The sequence below is a fragment of the Salvelinus fontinalis genome, chromosome 6 (assembly GCF_029448725.1).
Source record: "Salvelinus fontinalis isolate EN_2023a chromosome 6, ASM2944872v1, whole genome shotgun sequence".
Lineage (NCBI taxonomy): Eukaryota > Metazoa > Chordata > Actinopteri > Salmoniformes > Salmonidae > Salvelinus > Salvelinus fontinalis.
Window position 1 is genome coordinate 25,116,110 of NC_074670.1, and position 15,873 is coordinate 25,131,982.

At 42.0% G+C, this 15,873-nt stretch overlaps 2 protein-coding genes across 2 annotated transcripts; both read left to right on the plus strand.

Annotated features, from left to right (window-relative positions):
- The first annotated feature begins 704 nt into the window (after nucleotides 1–704).
- On the plus strand, nucleotides 705–3,687 carry LOC129857444 (alpha-1,3-mannosyl-glycoprotein 2-beta-N-acetylglucosaminyltransferase-like). The gene is made up of 3 exons (XM_055925698.1): nucleotides 705–927; nucleotides 1,269–2,199; nucleotides 2,350–3,687. The coding sequence occupies exons 2-3, from the start codon at nucleotides 1,582–1,584 to the stop codon at nucleotides 3,046–3,048; spliced, it is 1,317 nt and encodes a 438-aa protein (XP_055781673.1). The 5' UTR covers nucleotides 705–927; nucleotides 1,269–1,581; the 3' UTR covers nucleotides 3,049–3,687.
- Nucleotides 3,688–5,933: 2,246 nt separating this feature from the next.
- On the plus strand, nucleotides 5,934–15,801 carry LOC129857442 (SH3 domain-binding protein 5-like). Its single transcript, XM_055925696.1, has 6 exons — nucleotides 5,934–6,804; nucleotides 6,993–7,055; nucleotides 7,273–7,401; nucleotides 7,633–7,797; nucleotides 10,153–10,326; nucleotides 13,661–15,801. Exons 1-6 carry the CDS (start codon nucleotides 6,556–6,558, stop codon nucleotides 14,219–14,221), a joined length of 1,341 nt encoding a protein of 446 aa, XP_055781671.1. The 5' UTR covers nucleotides 5,934–6,555; the 3' UTR covers nucleotides 14,222–15,801.
- Nucleotides 15,802–15,873: the final 72 nt, after the last annotated feature.

A 15,873-nucleotide genomic window follows, 5' to 3' on the forward strand; every position in this document is an offset into this window, starting at 1 on the left:
GGATATACCTGGTCAGTCTGTCATGGAAAGACCAGGTTTTCAAAATGTTTTGTACACTCAGTGTATAATTTCACACCTTATGAAATACAAAATGTTCCATGTATTGTCACGGACACAAAGGAGTTAGGAATCTATTATTACATGACTAAAGGTGCAAACAAATGGGTGTGTGATAGACTATATAAGCCTATCCTGTTGCATAACTATGCCAGGTTGCCTTACAAGAATGAGATATAAGTTCAATGACAACTATCTTCTGTTAATTCTAGACAGGTATCAACTGTGATTGTATAGTAACATTATATTTATCTTTATTGGCCTGAAGCCACATTTTTCCTTTTTGATGAATAACCAAGAATAAGGGTATATTTTGTTATCTAGAATGTAATAGCGTATGCACGTTTAGATGATGATTTTTGCATTTGTAAAGATGAAAAACTCCTGTAAAAAATAAAGGATTATTTTTACCATGTAAGGCACTCATGAAATATAAAAATATCTGGAATATAAATATTTTGGGGAAAATAAATTAACATTAAGAACACGACAAAAAACCTTTCTCCAAAATATATGTATCTAAAATAGGCTTAAGACTAGTACACAGTGTGATACAGTTTGATGATTATGAATTATACTGTATTTGGTCAGCCCTATTTGGTACAGTTGGATAAATTCTCAAGGTGACGGTTAAGGCGGGGCTTCCGGTAAAAATTTGCTATCCGGAAGTCTGCAGTCTTGTGTAAACATATGGCAAGAAGGAATGAAGTTGGTTTAATAACAAACACAATCAAAATCAAAGTGTGACAAAGATACATTATTTCCTCTTCACTTGCTTATTGATCCTGCATATTGTCATCGAAGAGGTTAGTGAAACGAAGGAAGAAATGGCTGCAGAGACCGAATGTGTTCTACGTTAGGAAGCTGGAGGTAAGTGCTAATTTCTGGGAACAAAATGTTCTGTCTAACATTAGCTTTCAAGCAATTCGGTCGAAAGATTACCTAGGTCCAATATAGTTCTCAAACAATGGATGGATTACTCAGAAAATAAAGTAAGTCTGTCGCATTCCGGGGGTGCGGGACGAGAGCTAGCTACAGGTGATTATAAAAATCAATTAGCCTAAGAATATCACCTTCCTAATGGCTTTCCCTCCAACTATCTACAGTGGGCCTATAGTTCATAGTTTTATACTCGATTAATGTAAGTGACAGTGACTTTGTTAAATGACTAGCTCTTGAACCCTGTGCTTTATCTATATCCATCATTTCAGATTGACATGGAAGGTATGAACTGAAGAACAGCACTTTCCTCCCCTAACCAGCTCACCTACCTCCTGTCCAAGATGAATCCAGCTCTCCCTCAATTTTTCCCTCATACCTTATACATCTTCCTTGTCTTTTTTTGACTGACTTTACCTCATTCTATGTACTTGCTTATGTGTTCATTACTTTAATACAATAATATTTAAACTAACCAAGTGACCTCTCCACATGTCCTTTTTGCGTTCTGCATTCCTTTGGCGCAACTTATTTTTTACAAACCCAGTCCTCCAAACGTCCTTTCCCTCCTAAGTTGTTTGGGCCATGCTCCGTAAGAGAGGTTCTGCTATTCTCTGTGGTGCTTTTCTCTTTGTCGCCTGGAATGCCATCGTGGTCCTCTACCTATGGGGCCGACCCCTGTCTGGTCGAGAGGAGAGGGAGATGGATGGAGGACGAGGAGGGGCTGATTTGGCTGGGGATTTGATCCACATGGCAGAAGCCTTTGAGGCAGAGCTTGAAATGCAGAGAAAAATCCTGCTTCAGATACAGGGTCATCGGTCACTATGGGAACAACCCAATGAGAACGGCGCCAGCAGAATTAGCCCCCCTCAAGTGGTCATTCCCATCTTGGTTATAGCCTGTAACAGGGTTACTGTCAAACGCTGCCTGGACAAACTCCTAGAGTACCGCCCCTCAGCTGAACTCTACCCAATTATAGTCAGCCAGGACTGTGGGCATGCAGAGACTGCACAGGTGATTGGTTCTTATGGCAGTCAGGTAACTCACCTGAAACAACCAGACCTGTCAGATATTGCCGTGAGACCAGAACACAAGAAGTTCCAGGGCTACTACAAAATCTCTAGGCACTATCGCTGGGCTCTCAACCAGGTGTTCAACTCCCTTTCACATTCCTCTGTTGTTATTGTGGAAGATGATTTGGAGGTAATAACTTTCTCTACTCTGACTTGAAATATGTACTGAATGTGATAAAGTGAAATGTTAAATCCACTTGTTTTGTGCTCATCATTGTTTACATCCTCTAGTTGCCAGTTGAACAACTAAAAAAAACGTTGTTTTTCATTCTCTCACTAGGTGGCACCAGACTTCTTTGAGTACTTCAGGTCCCTTCACCCAATCCTGAAATCTGACCTGTCTCTGTGGTGTGTGTCTGCCTGGAATGACAATGGTCGAGACGGCTACGTCGACCCTGGTAAAGCAGACCTCCTGTACAGGACAGACTTCTTCCCTGGGCTGGGCTGGATGATGCTCAAGGAACTCTGGGTAGAGCTGGAGCCCAAGTGGCCTGGTGCATTCTGGGATGACTGGATGCGTCAGCCAGATCAGCGCAGAGATCGAGCCTGTATTCGACCCGAAATATCCAGAACTTTAACCTTTGGACGGAAAGGTGTGAGCCTAGGCCAATTTTATGACAAATACCTACGCTACATTAAACTGAATAGTGAATTTGTGCCTTTCACCAAGCTGGATCTGGCTTACTTGAAGGAGGATAAATACAAGGAGATCTTTGAGAAGCAGGTTTACAGTGCACCTTTGGTCAAATATGAAGAGGTCCAACAGGGACAGTTAAAAGGAGCGGGTCCATTTTGTCTGCACTACTCAAGTAAAGATGGTTTCAAAGTGTTGGCCAAAAACCTGGGCGTGATGGAGGACTTGAAGTCAGGGGTCCCACGGACAGGGTATCGGGGAGTGGTCAGTTTCCTGTCAAGGGGAAGGAGAATCTTCCTGGCACCCCCTCCGGGATGGAGCAAATATGACCCAACCTGGAGTTGATGACAAACACAGGACTGAAGAGGAAAGGGCTCTGTACGTTACATCTAGTACTATGGCAATGGAAGTGAGACCAATGAATGCCAGATGTGGACCTTTGGCCTTAAGCTATAGTGAGATCGTTATGACAGATACCTATCCTTTCTCTTCCATTTCTGATGTTTGATTTTCTCCCCATACTTCTCAGGTTTTTTCATACGCTCAAATGAATATATTTTTGCAATGTGGGGTTGGGATAGTAGGGTAGGTAGAGATATGTCATTATTTTCAGAGATTTCTTTTTTTATATACTCTAATCATGCACATGAAATTCAATGCAACATCCACTTTGATTATTCTCAATCTTGTATGCAATTTCTGGGAGCCTATCTGTTACTAATTTATGTCAGATGAAAAATATAACTGTGATGTGTTCAATAATGGTGGTGGTCAACTAGTGATTTGTCCTAAAGTATAATTGCTTCACAATATTTAGTTAATCTTTTGGACAACTTTTGTCATGTTTTGACTATTTTAACCTGGTTATTGTAGTGCTTAATGTTTTTCCCAAAGAGACGGCTACTGAAGTATTTATTTAAATGCAAGACACACATCACAAATGCTGTATGTTATGTAATTTCGGGAATTAAATTCTACCAATCACCTCCGCTGTTTATGACATTTGTTTCTGCCAAGGTTTCTTTGCCATATTAATACACTGCTCAAAAAAATAAAGGGAACACTTAAACAACACAATGTAACTCCAAGTCAATCACACTTCTGTGAAATCAAACTGTCCACTTAGGAAGAAACACTGATTGACAATAAATTTCACATGCTGTTGTGCAAATGGAATAGACAAAAGGTGGAAATTATAGGCAATTAGCAAGACACCCCCCCAAAACAGGAGTGATTCTGCAGGTGGTGACCACAGACCACTTCTCAGTTCCTATGCTTCCTGGCTGATGTTTTGGTCACTTTTGAATGCTGGCGGTGCTCTCACTCTAGTGGTAGCATGAGACGGAGTCTACAACCCACACAAGTGGCTCAGGTAGTGCAGTTCATCCAGGATGGCACATCAATGCGAACTGTGGCAAAAAGGTTTGCTGTGTCTGTCAGCGTAGTGTCCAGAGCATGCAGGCGCTACCAGGAGACAGGCCAGTACATCAGGAGACGTGGAGGAGGCCGTAGGAGGGCAACAACCCAGCAGCAGGACCGGTACCTCCACCTTAGTGCAAGGAGGTGCACTGCCAGAGCCCTGAAAAATGACCTCCAGCAGGCCACAAATGTGCATGTGTCAGCATATGGTCTCACAAGGGGTCTGAGGATCTCATCTCGGTACCTAATGGCAGTCAGGCTACCTCTGGCGAGCACATGGAGGGCTGTGCGGCCCCACAAAGAAATGCCACCCCACACCATGACTGACCCATCGCCAAACCGGTCATGCTGGAGGATGTTGCAGGCAGCAGAACGTTCTCCACGGTGTCTCCAGACTCTGTCACATGTGCTCATGTGCTCAGTGTGAACCTGCTTTCATCTGTGAAGAGCACAGGGCGCCAGTGGCGAATTTGCCAATCTTGGTGTTCTCTGGCAAATGCCAAACGTCCTGCACGGTGTTGGGCTGTAAGCACAACCCCCAACTGTGGACGTCGGGCCCTCATACCACCCTCATTGAGTCTGTTTCTGACCGTTTGAGCAGACACATGCACATTTGTGGCCTGCTGGAGATCATTTTGCAGGGCGCTGGCAGTGCACCTCCTTGCACAAAGGCGGAGGTAGCGGTCCTGCTGCTGGGTTGTTGCCCTCCTACGGCCTCCTCCACGTCTCCTGATGTACTGGCCTGTCTCCTGGTAGCGCCTGCATGCTCTGTACACTACGCTGACAGACACAGCAAACCTTTTTGCCACAGTTCGCATTGATGTGCCATCCTGGATGAACTGCACTACCTGAGCCACTTTTGTGGGTTGTAGACTCCGTCTCATGCTACCACTAGAGTGAGAGCACCGCCAGCATTCAAAAGTGACCAAAACATCAGCCAGGAAGCATAGGAACTGAGAAGTGGTCTGTGGTCACCACCTGCAGAATCACTCCTGTTTTGGGGGGTGTCTTGCTAATTGCCTATAATTTCCACCTTTTGTCTATTCCATTTGCACAACAGCATGTGAAATGTATTGTCAATCAGTATTGCTTCCTAAGTGGACAGTTTGATTTCACAGAAGTGTGATTGACTTGGAGTTACATTGTGTTATTTAAGTGTTCCCTTTATTTTTTTGAGCAGTGTATATATACACATTAAGGACACCTGCTTTTTCCATGACAGACTGACCATTTCGCTACACCCGCAATAACATCTGCTAAATATGTGTATGTGACCAATCAAATTTGATTTGAATCCAGGTGAAAGCTATAATCCCATTCAGCTGGTGAATGGGCAAGACAAAAGTTAAGTGCCTTTTGAACGGGGTATGATAGCAGGTGGCAGGTACACCAGTTTGTGTAAAGAACTGCAACGCTGCTGGCTTTTTCATGCTCAACAGTTCTGTGTGTTAGGAAAGTTTTCGGTATAATCGGTGTATATATTTTTTCAAATTAATTATCTCCACCTCACATAAGGCAACTAAATACCGAACAATTTAAACAATTGCCCCACCCTTCCCCCAAACCACGTAAATATTGAACTATAAATGGTGCCTTCCTGTATTATACTTATGTTAAAATGTTAATTATTCTACTTAGCCATTTACTTTATGGTTGTATTATTTCTTATTGTTGCATTGTCGAGAAGGAACCTGCAGGTAAGCATTTCGTTGGATGGGGCATATCATGTGTATCCCGTACATATGTCTAATGGTTTACCATTTAAAATTAATGAATTAATTTGTTATTAGGATAGAAATTAACTTACAAACAAAACGTTAAGACTGCTTCTGCAAAAAGCCTGCGCAGGTTGGAGACTTCTAAATGCAAGTCTGGCTATGGAAACCTTATGAGTTCAAACCTAAGATGAGGCATGGCTACGGAACCAGTAAGAGTCCAAACCATAGGACGTAAGCGTTCTCTATTTACCTTTTGTTTTGCTAGCTAAGAACAGAGCCGAGGTTAGCTAGCAAGCAAGCGGTGGAGGGAGAGATGGAGAGACTACTGGCGATGAAAAAACATAATTATTTATTGTCAATTAGATTTAATTTTAATGTCCGTTATTTGCAGTCAATTTATTTTTAAATAATGTTTTGTTTTCATGCAACGTAAGCTAGCTTTGTAGAGCTAGCTACTGTACTGGTAGTATCGTCACGAACCTTAGTCTCCTGTGCTGTGGCTAAACTAGCGGGATTGAATGATACACTAAAAACGCCAGAGATAGTCTGGCTTTGCTGTCTCTCAAACTAGTTTTTCCCCTATGGTCCTAATCAAATTCTCACACATACAAAACGCAGTTAGTAACTGGCTAGAACACATAGCTAGTTGGCTAAAAAGAAAAGCAACGGTACCGTTATTTGGTTAGCTACCGTTAGCTTGCTAACTGGGCCTGGAATGGAGCCAGGTGATTTGCGTGTGAGCCCAGCCGGCTCCGGTGACCCCGAAGTGGGCGAATGGAGGGAAGAGACGCCTGGTGCGGATGCTGAGGTGAAGGGCGGGGAACCAAATGACAAGGAAATTAATGGAGATACAACTGAAACGGTGCTAAAAGAGAAAGACACCTGCGAGGGAGAAGAGTGTACAGAGAAGAACGAAGGTGAACTACACAGCCCATATGAAGAGGAATTGGATCCCAGAATTCAGGTGGCAAAAATTTACCGAACCCTTTTATAATAGATTTTAATCTCAATGGGATTTCCTGGTCTATGATACGTAGCTAACGGTTTACAAAATGAGTTGCATGCATGATATTAACTGATTGTGTTGTTACACACCAACTAATCAAAGTATCTGCTTCCTCCTGTGCTCCCTCATATATTTTCTGTTTACAGGAGGAGTTGGAACACCTCAACGAGGCCAGTGTAAAAATCAACCAACTAGAACTGCACTTGGATGTAAGTGGATATCATCACCTCTCACATGATAAATCTGGCACTATACATCGCCCCTTTCCGTACTGATCAGGTTTTTTCCAAAGAATCAATCATCAGTTAATTTTCAATTCCCAGAACATGCTGTAAACCCATTGTTAATCTGGAAAATCTACTTTAAATGATCAGAAATGCCCATTACAATGAAATCTGATTAGGAATTCCTTTTGTATATGTGTAGGATGCCAGATCGGGTTACAGGAAGATCCTCACAGACTCAGCCAGAAAACTGAACGCCCACAGCTCCCAGCTAGGTACCTGCATCGAGAAGGCCAGACCCTACTATGAGGCTCGTCGACTTGCCAAGGAGGTACTGTTGTACATGCACTGTGTGGTATTTTGTGGCATTTGCAACAACAAATTTCAAGAGTTCTTCTTTATCACTGAATCAAAATATGGGACTCGGTGCAGTATTTGCCATTCACCTCCTCGTCCCACTTTTCTCAAATCTCAACAGTTTGATCGTTTGTCCCACGTGATTGGTGGCTGTGCAACTGCGTGCACTGATTTCTCAGTATCTGATTGGCTGTCCCTCTCACAGGCTCAGCAGGAGACCCAGAAGGCGGCTCTGAGCTATGAGCGGGCCGTCTCCATGCACACGGCTGCCAGGGAGATGGTGTACGTGGCAGAGCAGGGCCTCATGGCCGACGGCAGGAACACCCTGGACCCCACCTGGCAGGAGATGCTCAACCATGCTACCTCCAAGGTAACAGGGGTAATCCCAGATACCGCTATAACTGCATCAATACAAAATAAAATGCTAAATATGTTCATCAGTTAGTATGTGAGCGAGCTGATATGGTATTCATTTAATCTGTATTTCCCTTACAATCCCCACCCCACTGCCAAGTAGCTATGTTCCCCCATGACTAAAACTGGTTTAAAATTAGTTTGGCAGTTAGCCTTGTTTGGCAGGATATTGGTCAACTATGCTACCTCCAAGGCAACATGGGAAACCGCAGCTACCAGTGTAAGCAGTATTCCAGGTTATGTGTTGCATTCTATATCATTGCATCAAATGTGATCAATGTGTAAGCTATTTGAGGTGGCTGATATGGTATACTGATATCAGTATTTTCTTTACCATTCCCCCCCCCCCTGGGTACTGTAGCTATTTTCTCCTATGCCTAAACTCTGTTTTTAATTGGATTGCTTTAAATTAGTTAGGCAGTTTGTTTTGTTAGGTTGGTGGGGGTTAGGATACTGATTGTTGTGTTTTACCGTCGAGGATGGGGGCGCTGTTGTCACTATTTATGCTAATCGTGTAATTTTTGAAACGGCTTCCCACAAAATTCTTGATCGTACAATATGCATATTATTATTATTATTGGATAGAAAACAGTCTATAGTTTCTATAGGAGTTGAAATTTTGTCTCTAAGTGGAACAGAACCCATTCTACAGCAATTTCCCTGACATGGAGTCAGATTTCAGAAATGTTGGCCCCTGATCTGGAGTCAGTTAAAAGGTCACAGTTATTGCTATGAGTATACGGACACTGCTTACGTCTTCCCCTGGATGCCTTTACGTGATGACGATTTGAATGGGGTCGATTGCGCGTTCACAGGCACTATAAATTAAAAAACCCTGTAGCTAGGAACTCTTTTCTTGCTGCGTAATGCGCCTGGAGGACATCGACCCGCACTTGTTCCAAGCATTAGTGGAGGGAGTAATATTACTCTGGTCATGTTTCTACTCGTTATGGGAGTTAAAAACATCATAAGGTAGTTGATTTAAAGCGTTTTATAGCAATTTATATCCGTTTAGTGCGATTTTGGGACATTTATTTCTGAAACGCTGTGAATTGCTGGGCACGCTTCCAGTTCATCCCGAACGCAGTTGGCATTTCCACATGGCAAGAGGACAGCTTTCCACCAAAAGACGATTAGACCCAAGAAAGGATCCTTTGCCCAAGATACTGATGGAAGAACAGCTCAAAGTAGGACATTTTTATTATGATAAATCGTGTTTCTGTCGAAAAATGTTAGTGGCTTAGGACGCCATGTTTTTTGACGTAGCTTCGCTTGGCGCAAACTGTATTGAAAAGTAAGGATAATTTAAAAAATGTAATTCCGCGATTGTATTAAGAATTAAATTGTCTATCAATCCCTGTCCACCCTATATTTTTTAGTCACGTTTATGAGTATTTATGTATAAGAGTAGATCACTGTCTAATATGGCGCACGGACATTTTCTCACCAGCTGGGCTACATTTCTCATTGTCTAACCATGATTTTGGTGGCTAAATATAAACATTTTCGATCAAACTCTATATGGATTGTGTAATATGATGTTACAGGAGTGTCATCTGAAGAATTCTGAGAAGGTTAGTGAAAAAATTAATATATTTTGGCGATGTTGACGTTATCGCTCACTTTGGCTAGAATCAATGCTGGGCTGCTATGTGCTATGTGCTATGCTAATATAACGATTTATTGTGTTTTCGCTGTAAGACACTTAGAAAATCTGAAATATTGTCTGTATTCACAGGATCTGTGTCTTTCGATTAGTGTATGCTGTGTATTTTTACGAAATGTTTGATGATTAGTAAGTAGGTAAACACGTTGCTCTATGTAGTTATTCTAGTCCATTTGTGACGGTGGGTGCAATTGTAACCTATGCCATCTACCTGAAATATGCACTTTTTTCTAACAAAACCTATCCCATACCATAAATATGTTATCAGACTGTCATCTGATGAGTTTTTTTCTTGGTTAGGGGCTATAAATATCTTAGTTTAGCCGAATTGGTGATAGCTACTGGTGTTGGTGGACAAATAAAAGATGGTGGATTATGCTAATGTGTATTTAGGTAATAGATGTACATCTTTACATATTGTGTCTTCCCTGTAAAACATTTTAAAAATCGGACATGTTGGCTGGATTCACAAGATCTGTGTCTTTCATTAGCTGTATTGGACTTTAATGTGTGAAAGTTAAATATTTTAAAAAAATAATTTTTTTGAATTTCGCGGCACTGGTTTTTCAGTGGGGGTGGGGGGGGAGTGCCGCTAGCGGCACCCTCATCCTAGACAGGTTAACATTTTGTGTGGTTGTGTGCAAGGTGAATGAGGCAGAGGAGGAGCGCCTACGCAGCGAACGGGAGCACATGCGTGTCACCCACTCTTGTCAGACGGCAGAGGCTCGAGTCCAGACCCTGCAGAAATCTCTCAAGAGGGCCATCGTTAAGTCCAAGCCTTACTTTGAGCTCAAGGCCCAGTTCAACTACATACTTGAGGTACATAGATATATAATATACAGTGCATTTGGAAAGTATTCAGACCCCTTGACTTTTTCCACATTTTGTTACGGTTTACAGCCTTATATTACAGCCTTATTCTAAAATGGATTAAATTAAGTAATTCTACACACAATACCCCATAATGACAAAGTGAAAACAGGTTTAGACATTTTTGTACATTTGATAAAAAACAGAAATAGGCACACACCTGTCCATACAGTCGGCTCCTAAATTACTGGCACCCCTGACTGGCAATGCACAAACAATACTTAAAAAAAATATAAACAATATAAATATAGAGAGAAACTCGAAATACTGTACTTTATTAATGTTTCAATGGAACCCACCAAAATCATTTGATTTTTAATTAAATCAATGTCCTCCAAATCAAGGTTTCACAATTAATGGCACCCTTAAAGATTATTGTAAATAACATCTACCAAAATTTAAACCAGGAATTAAATTTCACTTATTTAAATTGATCAAAGTCTTAAGGAACTATATTGAGCTATTACATCACTTCCTGTTTCAATAGGGTATAAAAATGAGGTAACACGCATGCAATATCCCTTTGTCATCCAACACCATGAAGGAAACAAAAGAACTGGCAGTTCAAAAGAGACAGATGGCCGTGGACCTTCGTAAATCTGGTAATGGCTACAAGAAGATCCACAAATGATTGAATATACCACTGAGCACTGTCAGGGAAATTATACAAAAATTCTAAAGATATGGAACAGTTGAAAACCTCACGGGTAGTGGACGCAAATGCATTTTGCCCCCCAGGATAGGGAGGAGGATGGTGAGCGAAGCAACAAAATCCCCAAGAATCACTGAAATAATTGCAAGCCTTGGTGGCGTCTTGGGGTCACCAGGTTTCAAAAAGCACCATCAGGCGCCACATCCACAACCACAGGGTCTTTGGAAGGTTTGCCAGAAGAAAGCCCTTTCTGACCCCAAGACACAGACGCAAGTGCTTGGAGTTTGCCAAACGTCATTTAAATTATGACTGGAAGAAGGTGCTCTGGTCAGATACCAAAATGTAACGTTTTGGTCAGATACAGCATTGGCATGTTTGGCGTCAAAACAGAGATGCATACAGGGAGAGGCACCTCATACCCACGGTGAAATATGGTGGTGGGTCTGTGATGTTTTGGGGCTGTTTTAATTCTAGAGGTCCAGGGGCACTGGTTAAGATTAATGGCATAATGAATTCCACCAAGTATCAGGCAATTTTGGCTGACAATCTGGTTGCCTCTGCCAGAAGGCAGTAGGTGGACTTTCCAACAAGACAATGACCCAAAACATACCTCAAGATCCACACAGAAATGGTTCTGTGACTACAAAATCAATGTTCTGCCATGGCCATCTGTCGCTGGACCACAATCCAATCAAAAACCTGTGGGCTGAGTTGAAGAGAGCAGTTGATAAGCTCAAACCCAAGAATGTGAAGGATCTTGAAAGGATCTGCATAGAGGAATGGTTCAAAATCCCTCCAAATGTGTTCCTTAACCTTGTCAAACATTACAGGAATTGACTCCACGCTGTTATCCTTGCCAGAGGTTGTTGCACTAAGTACTAAATGAGGAGTGCCAATAATTATGAAACCTTGATTTTGGTGAAATTTATTTTGTATTAAATCATTGTATGATTTTGGTTGGTTCCATTGAAACATAAAGTACAGTATTTCTCAAGTTGGTATTTTGAGTTTCTTTAATTATTTTAAAGTATTGTTTGTGCATTGCCATTCAGGCGTGCCAGTAATTTTGGAGCCCAATGTATAAGGTCCAGCAGTTGACAGTGCATGTCTGAGCAAAAACCAAGCCATGAGGTCAAAGGAATTGTCCATAGAGCTCCGAGAAAGGATTATGTCGAGGCACAGATCTGGGGAAGGGTACCAAAAAATGCCTGCAGCATTGAAGGTCCCCAAGAACATAGTGGCCTCCATCATTCTTAAATGGAAGAAGTTTGGAACCACCAAGACTCTTCCTAGAGCTGGCCGCCCGGCCAAACTGAGCAATCGGGGGAGAAGGGCCTTGGTCAGGAGGTGACCAAGAACCTTATGGTCAATCTGACAGAGCTCCAGAGTTCCTCTGTGGAGATGGGAGAACCTTCCACAAGGACAACCCTCTCTGCAGCACTCCACCAATCAGACCTTTATGGTAGAGTGGCCAGACGGAAGCCACTCCTCAGTAAAAGTCACTTGACAGCCCACTTGGAGTTTGCCAAAAGTTACCTAAAGGAATCTCGTTCCATGAGAAACTAGATTGTCTGGTCTGATGAAACCAAGATTGAACTCTTTGGCCTGAATGCCAAGCGTCACGTCTGGAGGAAACCTGGCACCATCCCTACAGTGAAGCATGGTGGTAGCAGCATCATGCTGTGGGGATGTTTTTCAGGTGCAGGGACTGGGACACTAGTCAGGATCAAGAGTAAGATGAACAGAGCCAAGTACAGAGAGATCCTTGATGAAAACCTACTCCAGAGCGCTCAGGACCTCAGACTGGGGCGAAGGTTCTCCTTCTGACAGGACAATGACCCTAAGCACACAGCCAAGACAACGCAGGAGTGGCTTCGAGACAAGTCTCTTTCAATTGGGACTTGATCCCAATTGAACATCTATGTAGAGACCTGAAAATAGCTGTGCATTGACGCTCCCCATCCAACCTGACAGAGCTTGAGAGGATCTGCAGAGAAGAATGAGAGAAACTCCTCAAATACAGGTGTGCCAAGCTTGTAGCGTCATACCCAAGAAGACTCGAGGCTGTAAATGCTGCCAAAGGTGCTTCAAAGTACTGAGTAAAGGGTCTGAATACTTGTGTGTAGATTGATGAGGGGGAAAAATATATTTGATCCATTTTAGAATAAGGCTGTAACAAAACAAAATGTTGAAAAAGTCAAGGGGTCCGAATACTTTCCGAATGCACTGTGTATGATGTATAACAGTGGGGGCTGCTGAGGGGAGGACAGCTCATAATGATGTCTGGAACGGAGGAAATGGAATGGCATCAAACACATGGAAACCATGTGTTTGGTGTATTTGATACCATTCCACCTGTTTCCACTCCAGGCACTACCACTAGCCTATCCTCCCCAATCGAGGTGCCACCAACCACCTGTGATATTTAATATATGTTGCAGTTAATATATATGTAATTTCAAGCTGTTATTGTAAGAAAAGCAGGGAAATGGTTGATACAGAGCTGTCATGTCCGTCCATGATCGCTCCTGTTGGTTATTGTTCCCTCTTTGGCCTCAAACCAAGGAGGAAGTAATATTGTATGTTGCTCTGTCTTTTCTCTCCATCATATTGGGTTTTCTGTGACTTCAGGAGCACAAAACCAAAGTGATGCAGCTGGAGGAGCATGTGACCAAAGTGAAAAACCGCTACTCTGTCGCCCTGCACAACCTGGAGCAAATCAGCGAGGCCATCCACGCTCAGCGGGGGCGGGACCAAACCGATGGTGGACAAACCATGGCCTGTGGTGGGCGGAGTCCCCCTATTGGGGCGGAGTCGGACAGTGTGGTGTGTGGTGTCGAGGGCGGGGCATGTGGAGGAGGGGCAATAGAGACTAATAGGGTGGACAGAAGCGGCGTGGTGGATAAGAAAATTGGTCTGGTGGAGAAATACAGGGAGAGCGGGGGAGAGAGGCCCGAGACACATGGAGAGAGAGCAGGGTCAGATTCCCTCTCCGTCTTCAGTCTGCAGACCATCGCTTCCGACCTAGAGAAATGTGATTCCATCGAACACCTCGGAGAATTTAGTGATGTGGGCAGTCTGCCTGGGGAGGATGGAGAGAATGAGAGAGGGGGAGGGAGGGAAAGAAGGGAAGGGCAAATGCAGCGCCAACAGCAGTTCCTGAAGCAACATCACAGGAGCTTCAGCTTGTGAGAGCTGTCCTTATCACTTATAGTTTATCAATTGAAAATAAGTGTCCGGTCTAGCTAGCTCATTATCCTGGCAAAAGACCAAAATATAAAATATGAGGAAAATCAGATCTGCTGTATCTAAAGTAACACATTTTAAACAGGGGGGTATGATACTCAGTAGTAATGAAGCACAGGTACGTTGACAAGACCTGAAAATATAAGGAGCCTGACAGGTTTTGCATCCTATTACAACACTACTGAAACTCCTAGACTGTACATGCCTCTGAGATTAGCTGCTTTACTTCCCTTATTCTGGCAATAACGAAACCGTAGACACATATGTCCTAGTGCATGAAGGAACAATCAAAGTAAGAGACTACAATAAACATGACAACTGGGAGCCCTATTCAATCTAAACGGCAGTAACCGAATTTCTGGTGTAAGTTAAAATCAATGATTTTTTGCAACAAAAAAGTAAGTGAATTCATATGTACGCTCCATTTTTGTTGTTTCATACTGTAGATATTGTTTATTTTAGTACATAAATGTAAACGCGTATTATAAAATGTGCAAGAAGAATTCGTTTTTTTTAGTACTTATTCTGAAAACCTGGTTTCAGGGTTCGAATCAATAGGACCCCAAAACAAACTAGAGGGTTACAAACTCCATTCTGACAACTTGCGTGATGACAGAAAGCACTCCAGACTATTTATTTTGACTTTTATTATATGTGTACTAGTATTCAGGTCTAACTAAACATTTTTATAAATTGTTCATAAAATATCACACTGGCATAATATTATGTTTTACTTGTTTCAATTTTAAGCCCATCATTTTAAGATTTTTTGTATTTTTTTAAATAAAATCATTTCCCAATATATTGTTTCTTTAGAGCCTCCTGGGTCGTAAATTGAAATGTGCCTTGTCCTTGACACAGTACTACGCAAACAAAGACAGCATAGCACTGGCTGCAACAACATACTGTTCAGATCTGTGTATACAGTATTAAACTGTGGTCAACAGTTGAGAAATACTCCCATGAAGGACATGCTTTTGACCATATGTTTAATTAGACATTTTAATAATTGGAGTCATCCTAACTCTGTTTTGCCTGGACTTGTTATATTTATTTTATTAATTTGAATATGTTGTCTGTGTACTGCTTTGGCAAAGTGGAGGGTACAAGAAATGTAGTCAATGGATTAAATGTAAGTTTGTGTATAATTACAACATTTATAGAGAAAAGAATGAAATGTACAGATTTATTTGAAGGTCTTTGTTTAGTTATTTTAAAGGGATCTTATTTAATGCTGGTTATCTGCTGTATTCCTGACTTGACCTCCGTCTCTGTCCCGCTCTTTACATACTTCCAATATATCCATCTCTTCCCCTCATTCTCTCAGCCATAGAAATAGAATGACTAGCAATTGTATTTCTATGCTTTCAACCCTTCAATCATTGTCCATTTGATGTCTTCCTCTTTATTTATTCATAAAGTGGCGCAGTAGTGTGATGTCACCCAGCTATATAGTACAGTTCACTGTTGTTATTTACATGTATGCAATATCAAACAGGTAAACAATAAAATAAGAGTAATCTTGACTTTTTGCCATTTTAAGACCCAATATATTGTATATTGCAATATGTCTTCTACTTCATACTGGACTTCAACAC

Coding starts and splice junctions, on each gene's coding strand:
- LOC129857444 (XM_055925698.1), top strand. CDS start 1,582: ATGCTCCGTAAGAGAGGTTCTGCTATTCTCTGTGGTGCTTTTCTCTTT. Junction 2,200..2,349: donor TTGTGGAAGATGATTTGGAG/GTAATAACTTTC, acceptor TTCTCTCACTAG/GTGGCACCAGACTTCTTTGA.
- LOC129857442 (XM_055925696.1), top strand. CDS start 6,556: ATGGAGCCAGGTGATTTGCGTGTGAGCCCAGCCGGCTCCGGTGACCCC. Junction 7,056..7,272: donor AACTAGAACTGCACTTGGAT/GTAAGTGGATAT, acceptor GTATATGTGTAG/GATGCCAGATCGGGTTACAG. Junction 7,402..7,632: donor CTCGTCGACTTGCCAAGGAG/GTACTGTTGTAC, acceptor TCCCTCTCACAG/GCTCAGCAGGAGACCCAGAA.